Source organism: Furipterus horrens, unplaced genomic scaffold, assembly GCF_987537825.1.
Source record: "Furipterus horrens unplaced genomic scaffold, mFurHor1.1.pri manual_scaffold_3, whole genome shotgun sequence".
In the NCBI taxonomy this organism is placed as follows: domain Eukaryota; kingdom Metazoa; phylum Chordata; class Mammalia; order Chiroptera; family Furipteridae; genus Furipterus; species Furipterus horrens.
The window spans coordinates 36,164,489-36,180,177 of NW_028327173.1; the positions used below are offsets into that span (position 1 = coordinate 36,164,489).

At 33.0% G+C, this 15,689-nt stretch overlaps 1 protein-coding gene and 1 non-coding gene across 8 annotated transcripts in view; one reads left to right on the forward strand and one right to left on the reverse strand.

The window, feature by feature from the left end:
• TUT4 (terminal uridylyl transferase 4) overlaps window positions 1-15,689 on the reverse strand; it is a 118,626-nt gene that overhangs the window by 46,031 nt on the left and 56,906 nt on the right. For all 7 annotated transcript variants that reach the window (XM_090269466.1, XM_090269465.1, XM_090269463.1 and 4 more), the window contains 7 exons: window positions 13,735-13,912; window positions 12,092-12,180; window positions 9,796-9,847; window positions 6,935-7,004; window positions 5,448-5,574; window positions 3,034-3,153; window positions 2,669-2,881 (listed from right to left, as the gene is read on the reverse strand). In XM_090269466.1, the coding sequence (XP_090125592.1) occupies window positions 2,669-2,881; window positions 3,034-3,153; window positions 5,448-5,574; window positions 6,935-7,004; window positions 9,796-9,847; window positions 12,092-12,180; window positions 13,735-13,912 (849 nt within the window). The remainder of the gene's footprint in view (window positions 1-2,668; window positions 2,882-3,033; window positions 3,154-5,447; window positions 5,575-6,934; window positions 7,005-9,795; window positions 9,848-12,091; window positions 12,181-13,734; window positions 13,913-15,689) is intronic.
• On the forward strand, window positions 296-402 carry LOC150014904 (U6 spliceosomal RNA). Its single transcript, XR_016510169.1, has one exon. It is a non-coding gene; the product is annotated as a U6 spliceosomal RNA (small nuclear RNA).

Here is a 15,689-nt window from a genome sequence, read left to right on the forward strand (position 1 = left end):
AACCTTTGCTGCACATTAGAATCACAGTGGAAGTATTAACATACACTAATAGCTGAGTTTCACACCATAACCATCGTTTAATTGACCTGGGCTATGGACTGGAATTAGAATTTTTAAAACTCCCTAAGTCAGCGGTTCTCAACTTGTGGGTCGCAACCCCTTTGGGGTTGAACGACCCTTTCACAGGGGTCACCTAAGAGCATCGGAAAACACATATATAATTACATATTGTTTTTGTGATTAATCCCTATGCTTTAATTATGTTCAATCTGTAACAATGAAAATACATACTGCAGTGCTCGCTTCGGCAGCACATATACTAAAATTGGAACGATACAGAGAAAATTAGCATGGCCCTTGCGCAAGGATGACATGCCAAAAAAAAAAAAAAAAAAAAAAAAAGGAAAATACATACTGCATATCAGATATTTACATTACGATTTGTAACAGTGGCAAAATTACAGTTATGAAGTAGCAACGAAAATAATTTTATGGTTGGGTGTCACCACAACGTGAGGTACTGTATTAAAGGGTCGCGGCATTAGGAAGGTTGAGTACCACTGCCCTAAGTGATTCCTATGCGCAGCCAAGGTTGCAAACCACTGCATAACAATCACCACAGCTCCTCACTGTAATAATTACTTTTAAAATCTAAGTAAATGTCCAGGGTTTACAAAAGCTAACTCCTTCATTTGCAAAATATTTATTTAGAACCTACTATGTCCCTGGCATTGTGTTGGAATAGAAGAAAAATCAGAGCTCACACTTACACATAATGTTCACCAGGTATCATTCGTTCTTTTAAGTGCTGTGTATATAATAACTAATTCTAAAAACTAAATAAAGTAGATATTATAGGGCAAAAATTTGACCCAAGACCACCTGGCTACTGGGCCCATGTTGCTAATCACTACACTTAAGGTGAGTGGACTACTTCCTGGACTATTAAGAGAAGAGACATTTAGCAATTACAGTAAAGGCTGCATGCTGAAATGGGCCTCTGATCCCGGGGTGGTAAAAGAAGAGGTAATACCTGAATTCTAAAGGAATTAGCTAAAGACTGGCTAAAAGTGACAAACAAGGAGCATAATTAAGAGCATCAAGCAGTCCTTCACTCATTCAATTCTACAACTATTCACTGAGTGCCTACTAAACTGCCAGGCACATGAGCTAAATTCATGGAAAAAAAAAAAAAAAATCCAAAGGTTCCTGCCTTATTGGAGCTCACTTTCCAGGGGAAGAACACAATAAACAACAAACTAAGTAAGTAAATTACATTATTAATAGAAAAAAAGTGCTGTGGATATTTTTTTTAAAGTAGAGTAAAAGGCATGGGTATATGGGAACAGGAGGTTTTAATGTTAAATAGAGTGGTCAGGATAACACTTGTTGAGAAGGTATGATCTGAAGAAAAAGGAAGTGTGTACTAGTAATAGGAAACAGAGCAAAATCACTGAAGTAGGAGTGTGACCAGCTTTAAAAAGAAAACCAACAAACCTGGTGCGGGGGGGGGGGCGGGGGACAAAGAGCTAGCCAGTAAGATCTCGTTGGCTTCTGTTCTAAATTAAATGAAGAGCAACTGAAGCCTTTTGGGTGTGGGGAAGGTGAAGGGCATGACTTAAGTTTTGGAAGAGCCATTCTAATTGCTGTGTTGAGAACAGACTGTAAGGGCAAAAGTACATGTAGGGAAACTTAATTATGACACTATGGTAGCAATCCAGGCCAGAGGTGATGGTGGCCAGGACCAGTATAGTTAACAGTGAAAGTGATGAGAGGTGGTCAAATTTTGGATATTTTGAAATAGAGATTACAGATTTTCCTAACAGATTTCATATGGGGTATGAAAGAGAGAAATAAAGAATGACTCCAATGTTTTTGACTAAGCAACTCTAAGGATATAGTGCCATCAACTGAGACGCTTCTGAAGGACATAACCCATGGATATTCAACTTTGGTTCTCCAGCACTCAAGATGATGCCTGGTATGCAGCAGGTCCTTAATAAATCAATGCTGAATGATTAAATAAGCAAGCCACCCCCTAAAGGACCACAGGGCCTTTATTTCTTCACCCATCTGGCAACATGATTCCCATATGCTAAAGTTTTGGTTACAGCCCAATTCCTGAACTAAATGAAAAATACCCAAAGAAATACTTTGACGTGATTCAAACAAGAGAAGCATCCCAAAATGAGTTGTAAATTCATTAGGGAATCTTGACACTGAAAAACTAAACCAGATCAACTCTTCACCTTACAGATGAGGAAACTGAGGCCAAAAGTCTTACTCAATCAGTCAACCTACTGTTAAAAAGTTTCAATCGAAGGTATCACAAATTCTACAGATAGAAAAGCAGAAGAAGAAAAGAAGAAAGGAAGGAAGGAAGGAAGGAAGGAAGGAGGAAAGAAGAAAGAAAGAAAGAAAGAAAGAAAGAAAGAAAGAAAGAAAGAAAGAAAGAAAGAAAGAAAGAAAGAAAGAAAGAAAGAAAGAAAGAAAGAAAGAAAGAAAGAAAGAAAGAAAGAAAGAAAAAAAGAAAGAAAGAAAGAAAGAAAGAAAGAAAGAAGGAAAGAAAGAGGAAGAGAGAGAAAGAAAGAGAGAGAAAGAGAAGGAAAAGAAAAGAAAAGAAAAGAAAAGGAAGGAAGGAAGGAAGGAAGGAAGGAAGGAAGCTTACTTTGCCATGTTTTTCCTTCATGGCATTACTTCGGCTGTCCGTTTCTGTCTTCTTGGTATCACCTTTCAGGTGGTCTGCCTTAGCTTTGTTTTCCTCAGCAATTGAGGTTTTCTCAGTTGCACTACTTGGATTATATTCCCACTTCACAAACTTCTCTTCTACTATAGCCTTCAGCTGAAAGTCGTCCATTCTTTTTGGGTCAAAGCATTCAATCTATATATATAAAAGACATTTCAAATTGGTAGTAAAAAAAATTATTTTAAAAAGAAAAGATGGACAAACCAGAATTCCTGCTTAAATTGTTTAAACAGAGCACTCTGGGAGAGCAAACTACATATGTACACATGTCATAAACTCATGCTTACCCAACTTCCAAGTAAACAAGGAAGTACCGGGGGTTTTCTTTGTTGTAGAGAAAACATCACCATTAAAGCAAAACAGTAAGACGGAATTCCACCATCAGTTTGGGAGTCAATATAGCACAACTGCAAAATGACAGCAAAAAAGAATCACCATTTATTTTAAAGATTTTTATTTATTTTTAGAATGAGGGGAAGGAAGGGAGAAAGAGTGGGAGAGAAACATCAATGTGTGAGAGAAGCATCAATCGGTTGCCTCTCACACACCCACAACCGGGGATCAGGCCTACAACCCAGGCATGTGTCCTGACCAGGAAATGAACTAGCAACCTTTCACTTTGCAGGATGACACTTAACCTAACTGAGCCATGCTGGCCAAGGCTCACCATTTATTTTAGCTTTAATTTTCTTTGTTTCCCTCACAACAGAAGTAGCTTTTTTCCTACCATAATCATTATAAAAATTATAAGTATATAATTATATAAATATATATATAAAAATATAAGGGATGACCTGAAATCTCACCAACCTAAAATAATTGACACATTGGTGACCATTTTTAATTCATTTTTTATAACATATAAAGACAGGTATACATTTTAGTTAAATGGAATAATACTATACATTGTGCTTTCGCTGTGGACAGCTTTTAAAAATATTTTTTTATCTTGCTTCTACTTCTGCTTCATGTTAATAATCTTCTGTGTTCTCCATTCCTTCCTCTATACTCAAATAATTATATACAAATACATATACATTTTTATTTTTTATATAAATGTAGGGAAGATTTTGTTGTCACTGTTTCACCACAATTTTTTTACTATAGACATATATCTGTGTATTACGCTTCTCCCTTAACATACATCAAGAAAAGTCCCTCTAAGTCAATTAGTACAGATCTAACACATTCTTTTAAATGGTTAAATTATAGTCTATGATCTGGACGGTTATTCAATAGTTCCCCCATCCAAAGACATTCACACTTTGTTCTCAGTTTCTGCTACTTTAAACAATGCTGTAATATTTATCCTTACACATACTCTAAGTGCTGGTGCTTATTTATGAGCTTTATTTCCAGGAATGTATTTACTGGATTAAAAAATATGTGATATATTTCAATTCCAACAAATACTGTAAGATTTTTAAAACGGTCAATGGGATGAGCTGTCTCATGTGTTTACTAGCCATTTGAATTTGCTCTTTTCTGAACAGCCTGTTAAACCTTGCGCCAGTTTTTCTATTTCTGTACATTATATATCAATTCATGTGTTCTTTTTCATTATAACCTTTATATGTTACATACATTTGGAAAATGTTATTTTTCCCAATCTGCTTTTCTTTTGACATTATTTATGATACCTTTTACCACATAAAATATAGTTAAATATGCTTATCTTATACAGCTTTTAGGTTTTGTCATGGTAAAAAAGGTTTCCCCAACCCACAGGAGAGATATAGATATATCTAATAGATATATATATTTTTTCATTCTTAAATTTTCTTCTAAAATTTTGATTTTTTTCATTAAAGTGGAATTTATTTTTGCATTTAGTGTGCTAAGAGTCCAACCTTTTCTTCAAGAGAAATACAGTTGTATCTCCATTTGTGGCACCATTTATTAAATATATCACTATTTTATTACTGAAATAAAAAAAAATTTTTTTTTAAAGATTTTATCTTTTAGAGAGAGGGGATGAGAGGGAGGAAAAGGAGAGAATCATCGATGTAGGAGAGAAACATCAATCAGCTGCCTTTCACACGCCCCAAACGGTGTCCTGGCCTGCAATTCAGATATGTACCCTGACCAGGAATCAAATTGGACACCCCTCAGTTCACAGGCCGGTACCCAACCCACTGAGCTCTTTAATCTTTCCATACATTAAAATCTCATTTACACTAAGATCAATTTTGGAGCTTTCTATTTTATTCCACAGATCTATTTGTCTATTCCTATATCAATGGTATTGACTTGACTAAATCAGTTTTATAGCAGTAAATTAGGTCCCCCTTTACGAAGCCTCTCTTTCTGAGTTCTTTTGACTATTCTCAAACATTTATTCTTCCATACTAGCTTTACAATCATTTTATCAACTTTTTATAAAACCTTGGTAATTTGAGTTAAAATTACTGTACATCTGAATATTTATTTAAGGTGATTTTACAGTTTAGGATACCATCTCCCTATCCAACAACTTGGTATCTTTGTATTTTCCAAAAATTCAGGAGTTGTCATCAATTACTTACTTCCCCTCAACTCTCATGTCCAACACCTCCTCCAGTCCTGGCTCCAAAACTTATCCCAAATCTGTCTACTTTGCTTCAAATCCATTATAAACTTACCACAGTTATTCATAACTATTTTGTCCCCGCATATTATGATTTATGTTACTGTTAGGAGTTTTCTCTTCTGTTCCACTCACCTTAGCCCAATAGCGAAAGGCTAACACCAAAGGAATAAAGACAGGTTCCATCTTGCCAATAGCAGCAAGTAAATCAGTAGTGAGGCATGCCATATCATTTCCTGCACTCACTCTACAAAGTAAACCACTGTGAATGAGAAAGAAACAAATTTCACTATATTAATAATTTAAAAAAACAGAATACTTCAAATCCTATAGCTATCCTTTCCAGTCACCATATTTTAATACCCAAGAAGCCAAAAATAAAAACAAATGTTTTAATAAACTCAGAGCTAACTGAAAACTACATATCAGTTCCATCACTAGAGTTACATATAAATTCACAATGTTTTAAATGTTCATTTGTATATCAGAAAAAAATTCGGCTTCATTTAGTATTTAAGGTCATGAGAAACTTATTTCAAAAGCATTATAATTCACCAAATTTTGATTTATGAGAGAAAAGACACTGATCTTGTCGATGTCAAGTAGTATGACATACATTCGTAGGTGCATTCTTTTTGCTTTGCACATGATAAAAACAAAAATAAAATTCTGAACTGACTAGCTGTACTTCTTGAGTCTAATTATTTTCTAAGTTTCCATGATTATACTGATATGCTATTTTTAAATCAGAGATTAGAAAGGATTCACCTATTGACCAATAAGTAATGCTTATATGTAAGTGAAAATAGGAGCTACCTTAAATGGGGTAACAGAATTGTAGTAGAGATATTTTGGTGATGGAGAAGAATGTATCTGAAGTTGCCACACTGAGGCAATTAGGCACAATGTGATGGAAAAAAAAACCACTAGAAGTCAGAATACCTCCATTCCAATTCTGATTTTCCTCTAACTGATGTAAATTTGGACAAATCGCTTATTTGTGCTCCAGGTCTCAATTTTCTAATTTAGAAAAAAGAAAAGTTGAACCAGGCCTTCATAGATCCTTCTAGCTTTGAATTTAAAAAAAAAAAAAAAACTTAAAATATAAGATATACAGGTTAATAATCTAACTTTATTATTTCTGTAATCTAAAATAAAATTATTTTAGTCTCCTTTTTCCAAGGTACTTTGCTCTCTTAGTCCTGTAAACCTGATTAGGAAAGCAAGATTAGTCTTCAATGACTCATTCAATTACAGTGAACAAAAAACTAGAGTCTGACAGACTGTGAGCTCCATGAGAAGAGAGGCTATTTCTTATTTATGTTTGTATCCCTACAGGAAAGCACTGCCTAACATATAATAAATGCTCCATACTGCTGACTGAATAAACTTGAGAAAAAAATAAGAAGTTCTGCCTCAGAGAGTTTTATCTTTAACTGATTGTTCTATTTCTTGTTCACATGCTTTCAGTAAGGCTACTACTTTAATAAGTAGAAACTAGCTTAGTCATATTAATCCAAAGAGAAACCTAAAACAAAAATTTTCTCTTAGAGAAATTCAATGCATATTTGGATGTTGTCATTATTTTTAAAAATACTTTTTTCTTCTTCATTGTTACCAACCTTTTCCGATCTTTGCACACCACAACAGGAACTTTAGCGTGAAAATCAGATTCCACATCTATATATAATACTAATAAGAAAAAAAAAAAAAAAAACAGTAAGCTAATGCAACATCTCTAAAATGTTTAGTTATAGTAAAAATTAAGTAATAGATTCCTTCTAAGTATCACTCTCATTGCTTCTGTGGGATTATCCACTCTTCCTGCGATAAGCGTCAACCTGACAGAATCTCTTACCTCTCTTGGTGTCATTTACTGTGTTATCACAAACCACAGGCACAGTCCCAAATACTGTCTGAAAATTATATTCACCTTAAGAAGAAAGGTTTTAACATCCCTAGAAGTTTGAATACATCCAAGTAAATATATAATCTAGTCAAAGCTGTTTTACCTTCATAGATATATCATAGCAAACCGAAGGCACCACTTACTTCAAGGGCTGTTTGCACAGGAGTCAAAAAATGAGAACCTACAATGCTTTGGAAATTTAGTTCCTTTAAATATCCACACAAGTAAAAGGCTAACTCTGTTGGCTCCATTTCCCATAAACATATTAAAGCTCGTAAGAAAGGACGAATAAGGTGAAACACACTTTCCCTCTTAAGTCCACCTCTGTATCTCCAAGGTATGCAACTTATCATAAATGTCTAATCTGAATAAAAACAAATGCATTACCTTTAGTTCTTTTTGAAGTTTAAAGAAAATATCTTAGTAGTGCTTGTTAGAATTATTAATTTATCCAAAGAAACATGTGCTGAAGATCTATGTGTCAGGAGTTGAATTATGCTTAATATATTGTGAATAAAACATGAAGAACTCAATCAGGGGTTTGAAAAACAAATATATAAACAAATCCTATAGATGACAGGATACAGGTCTTAAAAGTACAATGAGGGTATAAAAGAGGAAACAATCAATTTTACAATCAGACTGCATTTTGTACACCTGTTACGTGACGTAAGATGATCTATTCATTTATTTTAGTGGAAAAGACATATTTAAAATATTTTTGCTAGGTTGATATTTCCCAGTGAGTCTGAAGAGGTAAAAGCTCTGTATTTACCTCTTATCTGTAATATGCTTTGGAGATAAATATTTATTAAGAAATAAAATATTAAAACATCCCTTTACAACAGTGACTTTCAACCTTTTTTTCTCATGGCACACGTAAACTAATTACTAAAATTTTGTGGCACACCAAAAAAAAAAAAAAAATTAATTTTCTGCCAATCTGACCAAAAAAATAGGTATAATTTTGATTGATTTACCAAAATAAAAAAATTTTTAAAAAGTAATAGTAATTACCTACCTTTTTGCTCTCAAGTGACTTTTTAAAAAATCAGATGCCTATGCTTCTGTACCAGGATTTCTGGTACCAAGAGTTAACCAATCAGATGGAAACTTATTATGTAACATGACCAGTAAGATGCCACTCCATTATATGACCTATATTTATGGTTCAAGACAGGACATTCGCATTGGTGGGCTGTTGTTGGGCTGCCTGTTTTCATTTTTTTATTATGACAATCTAAAAGAAAATAGGTCAGCGTTCCTAACTAACTAGTCAGGTACTGCATGTTTTAAAAATTCTTGTGACACATTGGTTGAAAATCACTGCTTTACAAGATAAATGGACCAAACTGATCCCTTAAACGTAACTTCCCAGAAAAATGGTCAACAAGAAACTGATAATGGAGAGCTAAGGGGGCAGACAGAGAGAGAAACTTAGTTTAGAGCCAATGAGAGTGTAAGGCTAAGGTCAATAAGCTATCCCTTCTAAGTCGAATTGCAAACATTTTGCCACTTACTTTGAATTCATAAAACCTAGATGACAGTAGTAATAATAAAAATCACAGCAGCAGAAATTTAGTAAGAAGTTACTGTATACCAGGCACTTGTCTAAACTATGGCTTAACCCATTTCACCCTAACAACTTTCTCATAAAAAAAGATAGTAGAGTATTGCCATTTTACAGATGAGAAAAACCAAAGCATGAACATTAAATAATTCATCAAAAAACATACAAGTAGCAAGTGGCAGAACTAAAATTTGTGCCTAGAAAGTCTGGCTCCAGATCCTTAGCTTTTAAGCATTTACTTCCTACAAGAAAAGCAGTAAATAAAAAGGAAGAAAATGATATTATAGATCATATTACATAACCTGGGGCCAGGTTTGGGACACTTGTAATTTAAAAATTTTTTATTTTAAAAGTATTTTGTCGCTGGTTTGATTTCCAGTCAGGGCACAAGTGAGAGGCAACCACACAGTGATGTTTCTCTCCCTCTCTTTCTCCTTTCCCCTCTCTCTAAAAATAAAATAAACATTATTTTTTTTAAAGTATTTTGACCTATATAAATGTCCTTTTTATATCAAAAAAAAAAAGAAATTCCAGACACATGAGGCACACATGAAAAACTTACTAAGTATGATTTGGTTGGTGTGATATAAATGATTAAATTAGGCTGATTCTGCTTTAAGTGGGAAAAAACATATTTACTCAATGAATTCCCACATTTTCCCAAGTCTCTCCCTAGGTCTTCCTTCATCAATGACCTCACAATGACTATGGGTTTTCTGTCTTCCTTTATAGAACAAACACTCATAATGTTCAGAGCTAACATTTTTAAATTACCCAAAAGGCAGTAATTTTACATATCAATTTTAAATATACTTTTGATCTTACTGACATGTAAATTTTCTTGTATACCCATTACATAAATATGTATATGTCCATATATAATACAGTAACTCAAATGTGCTAGGAGTTTTCATTTAAATTGGTTAGCCATATATAAACAACACAATGCATGTACCTTTAAAGAGAATTTTCTTTAGGAAGACAAATTAAAAAAAAGAACTCACCACTTTTTTTTAAAATCCCAAGCACTTGTATCAGAAGATCTGGATGATTCATCTAAAAGAGTTGTAAATTAAATCAATATACTTATCTCAAAGTTCAAACTGCAGAGGGAATTTAATTTCATTCAACATTTAAATAAAATCATGCTATTTTAAAATAATAGACACAAAACAATGCTTTATGTTAACACATCTTGTTCATGGAAGTATAGTTTAATAAATCATGTAGTGCTATGATTCCAGCAACATCCCTTGAAATAATTAATTCTTAGGTGAGAAAAGATTCTAGAATTTTATGGCACAACAAATGAAAAAAAAATTAATTTACCAAATAATTGTTAATGAGAAGTTGCAGAGATAAATTTAAGGGACACTGATAACTGGCAGCATGGCCTAAAGGCTTAGATTAAAATACTACTTTAACAAGCTTGTCAAATGTTTAATGTGTACTTTGCTGCTATTTAAAAGCATTTAGTAATTATACATTAATTTTAAGTAAATAACTGTATCAGACTAGAAATTAAACATCCAATTTTTACCAAAATCAAACCTCCTTGAGCATAAACTTATTCAAAAAATTAAAAACACATAAAATGTCAATTATTTTAAATGTTTTGATACATCAATAGATAAGTAATGTTAGAGGTACTAAATAATATTCATACCTTTCCTAATGGATGTTACTTATTAAAAGTACCCATAATGGACCAGACACTGTACAAAAATACCTGGTATATATAACCTTAGTTAATATGAAAGTTATTATCCCTATTTTGGAAATTAGGAAACTGAGGCTCAGAAAGATCAAGTAACTTGATCACTGCAGCAAAGATTTGACCACTCATGTAAAATTTCAAAGTTTTTTCCACTTCATACTACTTTCATAAGCAATAACTGTTCAACATGCTCAAATACAATCACTTTTCCTTTTTTTAATGAATAAAGGATTAATTTATGGAAATGACTGGTTAGAAAATAATAATAAGCACAAGTCCCGAATCTATTTTTATACATATTTTGATATGGTTATGGTGCTTCTAACTCAAAACTGAAATTATGTGGCATCCTGGCTGGGTGGCTCAGTTGGTTGGAGCATCATCCCATACACCAAAAGGTTGCAGGTTTGATCCCCAGTCAGGACATATATAGGAAGCTACCGATCAATGTTTCTCTCTCACATCAATGTTTTGTTTTTCGTCACCCCCTCCCCACATCACCCTAAAATCAAAAAATAAAATAAAAATTAAAAAAAAATTTTAACTGAAATTTTATGATACTTTTGAATTAAAAGTTGGAAAATAAGGTTATGAGTCACATTCATATTAGATGCATGCTATATAATACATAAAAGAAATACGTTTTCACTTTTGATAGCACAAAGATTGAAAAAATGCCACATTTCCAGTCACAATCAAGTCAAAAGTTGGAGGGGGAGATAATTAACTTTGAAATCCTCTTAGACTTATTGTTAACTTGTAAACTGGAGCAAAAGGCTGAGTGACAGGGTAGAACTCCTAGGAAGGGTCAAGCAGAGGGAAGGTCATCACTTGCTGGGGAAGAGGCAGGGAATTTGAGCTAAGGAAGGGAGAGCAGGGGCTGAGTAGGAAGCATGAAAGTCTGAAGAAGCAGGACATTTGTGTTAGGACAGTGTTAAGGACAGATTAGAGGCTGTTGCTGGGAAAGGGAATAGATTTTGTCCTGGCATTCATCCTTTCTTCACTGCTTTTTCTCATGTTTTAACTTCTCAAGTTTCTTGTTGATGTGCGTAATAGATTCCTCACTGCTTGAAAGGTTTTCTACAGTCTCACTGGATACACTGAGATCTTCCTGCTTCCTTGCAAAGGGAAGGGCCACCAGACAGACAACATCAGGACCTTCAACGGCTACCAATTCCAGTCTCCATGTGGCTTCTTCTGTAAATCCTTGGTTATAAGATTTCTGTTCAGCTAAGTCTTCTGTTGGTTATTCAGGCTGATTATTCTGTATTTTGGTCGTAATTCCAGTTTGGTCTTGAGAGGAGGTGAGTATAATTTCTACCTATTCTGCTGCCATCTCACATCTTTCTGTTTTTCCTTTTTTCAAAGACTGCCTTTCTCTGCTTCCTTTTTTTTTCTGTCCCTTATTCCACCTCTGTCTGACATCTAATAGTAAGTTTCCAAAAGCACTGTTTAATCATAATGGTAACTTCTATAAGGCAGCATTTTATAGTTCTCTTCACCTCCTCTAAAAAGATAATCAATAAAAAATACCAAGTACTACTTAAGAACCACATAGTTAAAGTTCTTTTCTAGTAACTTACCTTAGGAGGAAATTTTATATCTATGTTAACATCACTACTTTTCAGAGCAAACTTAGTCAGAGATGAGCCATACAACCTAAGTGAACACTCTGAAAAATAAGGAAAAATATCAAAGCATGAAATAGCATACAAATATGAGAACTTTAAAAAACAGTGGTAGAAAAACTGCATAAACTTCAACTCTATGTCTTCTAATTATAATACCACAATTATTGAAGAATGATATTTTTTCTAACTGATCTAAAAAATAAAAATGTTTCTCAGTTATGGGATTCAGGAACAGAGAAGGAAGAGAGAAATTACTCATAAAAGTTCAATGTTTAAACAAAATTTTAGTAATAGTTCATTTAGGAATGACTACAAGTATGTTAACATTTAATATGTGAACAGAAAAGAATGTACAACCTAGCTATAGCTACTGTCACTAACTGCATTTATTTTTAGATATTTACATTTATGTAAGAGATAGCACTTTAAAAGGGAATCACAGACATTCAGTGACAATGCTCTTTAAAAACAAAGTGAAGCCAAGTCAATTAATATTACAAACCTAAAATTAAAAAAAACCTGTGGTTTTCAAGAGTTCACACAATAAGTTAATAAAAACAATAACATATCACCTACAATATATCTTTCTTGGGCTATTAAATATGTCATTTCGCAAAATATAATAAGGCAACTTTTAAAAGGATCTCATGAGAGGGCAAGTTTTAAAAAATAACATGACTGGAACTGATCATCAGGCAGGTTTAATTTCTTCGAAAGTGTATGTTCATACTCAGTTATATACATAGAAATCTACCTTTCAAGTTCACAATATGTCCTGAAATCATTCAAGTCATTAAAATCATAAAAATTTCATTTCTACTCTTATAATGTGAGTTATTCTATATATAACTTAAATTAGCATTCAATGTATTTTAGACAGAATTACAGAAAAAAATAAAGAGAAATAAAAATATTTTCCATTTTTAAATTTTAATTTTATATTCTTATACATTTCACAATGGCTCTTTATGAAATATAATGCACCAAAATCCTTTTGGTGGTAAGCAATAAATCTCATTTACTATATTTACTCAAATTCAATACCAATGCAAAAATTAATAATAAGAGCTACGCAAATAAACGACATATAAATGTCTACAATAAACCTGGCCCAACTCCCCCTCGCACCAAAAGTATAAGGTTTCTGTAAGGAAAAGAGCAGAGTCAAAAAAAAAATGAAAGTGCAAATTTTATCTCTAACGTCCCTTCTTAATACACTCCCCCCATCAAGCAATAAAAATTTTATTTAGTAACTGGCTGTAACATATATACTGAAAACAATATAACTAAAATACTCATTCATTAGTCAATAATACTGAAAAGTTAATGTAAAATATAACATTCAACTCCTAAGAAATTATCCTGTTTCTGGCATTTAAAAACTCTTTTATTACTAAAAGTATGTTGTGCCAAAATTCTCCATTTTGCTTTTGTGCAATATCCCCCCACCTCTAAAAACAGTCATTTATAAAACAATTAAATTCATTTGCTTTTAAGACAGAGGTGGGGGGAAAAGAAAACATTAAGTAATTTACCCTAAGTTCAAGAGGAAGATTTGTGTGACTTCAAAAATTAAGTATAAAATGTATTTGTACCTGGTAAAAATGTTGTTATAACCTTTGACATTTCCTCCACAATTTCCTGACGGACTCTGAGGTCACCATCTGTTATTCCTTGTTCTTTTGCTAAGTCAGTAACTGCAACACTTAACGCTGCCAAGTGGGCAGGGGAAGGAGGTGGCAGAGAACGAAGCTCACTTTCTTCCTGTTTTTCCTGTTAGTGTAACATTTAACAATAACAATATAAAAAGAAAAAGATCTCTATTTTAATGCCCTTATATTTAGGAGAAAAAAAAAACAAATATATCCAACTATGTGCCAGACTTAATGAACATAGGATATGGATGTGAACAAAAGAGACCAAGATCCCAGCGCCTTTGTGAAGCAGATTTGGAAGAGTCAGAGGTATTGTGGGGGAGTTTGCTATTAAACATTAAAAAATAAAACTTGTTCTACACTTTACTGTCTGCATAAATTTTGAAATGCTATATCAAAGCCAAGATACTGTAATTACAACATTCAGCTGATAATTTTGTTGCAGCAAAGACAGATTGAGATGTAGGAGAAAGTCTTGAATAGTCTCTCATCAGTATATATAATACCAGACTAAATGGTCATAGGAAAACATCCTAAACACTTTCATTACTTTAATATACTACTACAATTGATTTAATCTCTATTTTATCCAAGAGTAGGTAAAATATTTAAAAAACAACAACAACAAAAAAAAAAAAAATCCTCTATTCTGCTAAGTCTGAAAGACATTTTAAACCAAGGAGCTAAAGAGGAACCATATTACATATATACAATAAATTTTTTAAATTAATTTAATATTCTAGTTTAAAAAAATAAATACACGCTAACTGCAAAAACAACATAAAACATAAGAAAATGCTACGAAAAATCTCCCAAACTCATGTCCTACTATTTTCCCTATTTTTTTAACATAAGTGAGAGCATACCATTTCTTTCTTTATTATTATAACAAAGGCATTTTCTATTACCACATTTCACTAAAGAAACAATCTCATATTTTGAGACATGGAACTACCAACAGATCTAATAACCAAAAGTAGTTTGTTCTCTCCCTACTCCCCTCAATATAGTGAAACAAACACTTTGGTCTATTCTTAATTTTATTCACTGTTGCCATATTCAGTCTTAACATAAGTGAAGTTTACCTAAGTAAGATTAATCAAACACAGGAGGTAAGACAATCTCATTTTATAAGTTTCTGTGACCGTTTCCGCAACCTTAATTGTAATCTAACTTTTAGATAAGCAGCTAAATTTGGAGGACTGTTTTTTTCTTAGGATTCATCCAAGGTATTAATAGCAACATACTTAATAAAAAAAGATACAAAATTAACATGTAACAAAATCATCTTTTTTTATACATATATATATATATGAAATGCTTTGAATTATATTGCTAGATTGTCATGGCAATAAGAAGATAGAAGACAATCAATGAACAAACTCCTCTACCTATGCTATTAATAAACCCATCCTCCTTCCTTTAGGATACTGTTCCATCAAACTTTCTCACTGATATTCTCTTAACACCGATCAATCTCAAATCCTCCTGATATCCTCCTATACCCTATGATAAATATGATCAATGAAGTCCCTGCCCTCAGGTAACTTACATTTTAGAGGAGATAGACAACAGATAAATAAATACATAAATACTATCACGTCAAGAAGTACTATGAAGAAAGAAGAAAAACAGGGTTAGAGGCTCCAGACTGGTGGGAAAGGGGTTTTTTTTTTAGAACAGAATGGACAAAGAAGGCTACTCTGAACAGATATTTAAATAGAGACCTGAAAGAAGTGAAGGAGACAATTTCTGGGGGAAGAGCATTTCAGACACAGAGAACAGTAAATGCAAAGACATGGAGGCAATAAAGTGCCTAATGTTATTCAAAGAGATCAATGTGCCTGGAGCTGAGTAGCAAAGGGGTGACTGTGCAAGATGATGAGGTTGAAGAG